The 1579-nt window shown below is 58.4% G+C and overlaps 1 protein-coding gene across 1 annotated transcript in view; it reads right to left on the bottom strand.

The window, feature by feature from the left end:
• Positions 1-6: 6 nt before the first annotated feature.
• LOC105308617 (probable ubiquitin carboxyl-terminal hydrolase MINDY-4) overlaps positions 7-1579 on the bottom strand; it is a 103314-nt gene continuing 101741 nt past the window's right edge. The window contains exons 16-18 of the mRNA XM_023525684.1: positions 1109-1270; positions 763-847; positions 7-667 (exon numbers count right to left, since the gene is read on the bottom strand). Of these exons, the coding sequence (XP_023381452.1) occupies positions 552-667; positions 763-847; positions 1109-1270 (363 nt within the window). The 3' untranslated portion in view covers positions 7-551. The remainder of the gene's footprint in view (positions 668-762; positions 848-1108; positions 1271-1579) is intronic.

Raw genomic sequence — 1579 nt, 5'->3', positions numbered from 1 at the left:
GCCTCAAAATGCCGGTCTCCACCCGCTCGGCACACCCCTTCACCTAGCGCTTTCTGAGAGTCCTAGTGGGTCGGTCTCTGTGTCCCTGGTTCTGGGAATATACGGTGAATGAGGCCGCATCCAGGCCCTCCAAGAATCTTTGGTGGCAGCCAGCATGTGCTACCTCCTCACGACAATCCTCTTCGTGTAATCCACCACAGAGTAATGTCTTCTCTGAAAACATAAAAACTGGGGCTCGGAGGAGGTTCAGCAGCAGGCGGGGACAAGTGCCCCCCTGCCCACGCTGGTCAGAGGTGCTGGCATGTTATCCCCCGCACAGCCTCGCCTGGAGGTCCAGCCCTGTCCAAGATCCCAGCTGCAGCGAGAGAGGAAGGAGAGGGACCGATACACCAGCAGACAGACTGAGGGAGGCCCGGTGTGCGCAGAACGGTGTCCCACAAAAAGACGTGCTGAAGTCCTAGCCCCCAGGACCGCGGAATGTGACCTTACTTGGAAATAGGGTGATGCAGACGTAATTACTTAAGATGAGGTTGGGGGAGCAGGGTCGGCCCTTAATCCAACATGACTGACGTTCTTACAAGAAAAGGAGACACACAGGGAGAACGTAGCACGTGACAACGGGGCGACGCATCGAGAAGCCTCACGTCACGCTGGAAAACACCCGAAGCTAGAAGACACGAGGAAAGGTCCTCCTGTGGGTTCCAGAGGGTGCAATGCCCTGGCCACGCACCTTGATTTTGGACTTCGGCTATGAGAACCAACCTGTGCTCCAGAACTGTCGGACGATCACTTTCTGTTGTTTTAAGCCACCCAGTTTGTGGTGCTTTTTGGCACTTGCCCTAGGAAGCTAATACGAGGCCTATAACTTTAGGTTCCTTGTCCCTGGAGAAGACCCCTCCCCCGCCCCGACATATACACACGCGGAGGACAGGACAGCGTCCGCCACTCTGACCCACGACCACATGAGAAGTCCCTTTCAAACTGCCCTCCCCAGAACATGGTACCAGCTGGCTCTGGGTGTGGATTCCATGGCCGTGTGCCACGCCAGCGAAGCTGTACTTTGCCCCAAGCCCTCCGTGGGGGGCACTGAACTTGACGCCCGAGGTACCTGGCACACATTGTAGTGCTCGAAGAGGGACAAGAAGCCGACGTCACTGCGGGCGGCGATGCCTTTGAGGAGCGTGACGTCCCCGTTCCCGGAGTCCAGCTCCACCACGTCGTTGAAGGTGTTGGACGAGGCTTTCCCCGTCAGGAGCAGATTGACGAGTTCCTATCGATGAGAGAAAGGGGAGGGGGCCGTGTCGGGGGTGGGGGTGGGGGAGAGCCCGAAATCACAGGGCCTGTGACTTCAGTGTTCCCACGAGCGCTGGGAAAAGCTGCCAGCTCTTCTCATCAAAGCGACTCTAGGCGCACGTAGTCTTTATTCCGAGAGCATTCATCAAGCACCAGTGTGCACGGGACCCTGTCCTGAGGCCTTGGTGGCGGGGCGCAGCAGGCGGGGGTTCCTGCAGGCTGGGAAGAGTGGCTCCTGACCCGGATCATTGGGGTCTGCCGCGGGGGATCAGGTGTGTGCCTGTGC

This window comes from Pteropus vampyrus, unplaced genomic scaffold, assembly GCF_000151845.1.
Source record: "Pteropus vampyrus isolate Shadow unplaced genomic scaffold, Pvam_2.0 Scaffold598, whole genome shotgun sequence".
Classification (NCBI taxonomy): domain Eukaryota; kingdom Metazoa; phylum Chordata; class Mammalia; order Chiroptera; family Pteropodidae; genus Pteropus; species Pteropus vampyrus.
The sequence above is the reverse complement of the archived record's forward strand: the minus strand, read 5'-3'. Positions and strand labels throughout refer to the sequence as shown.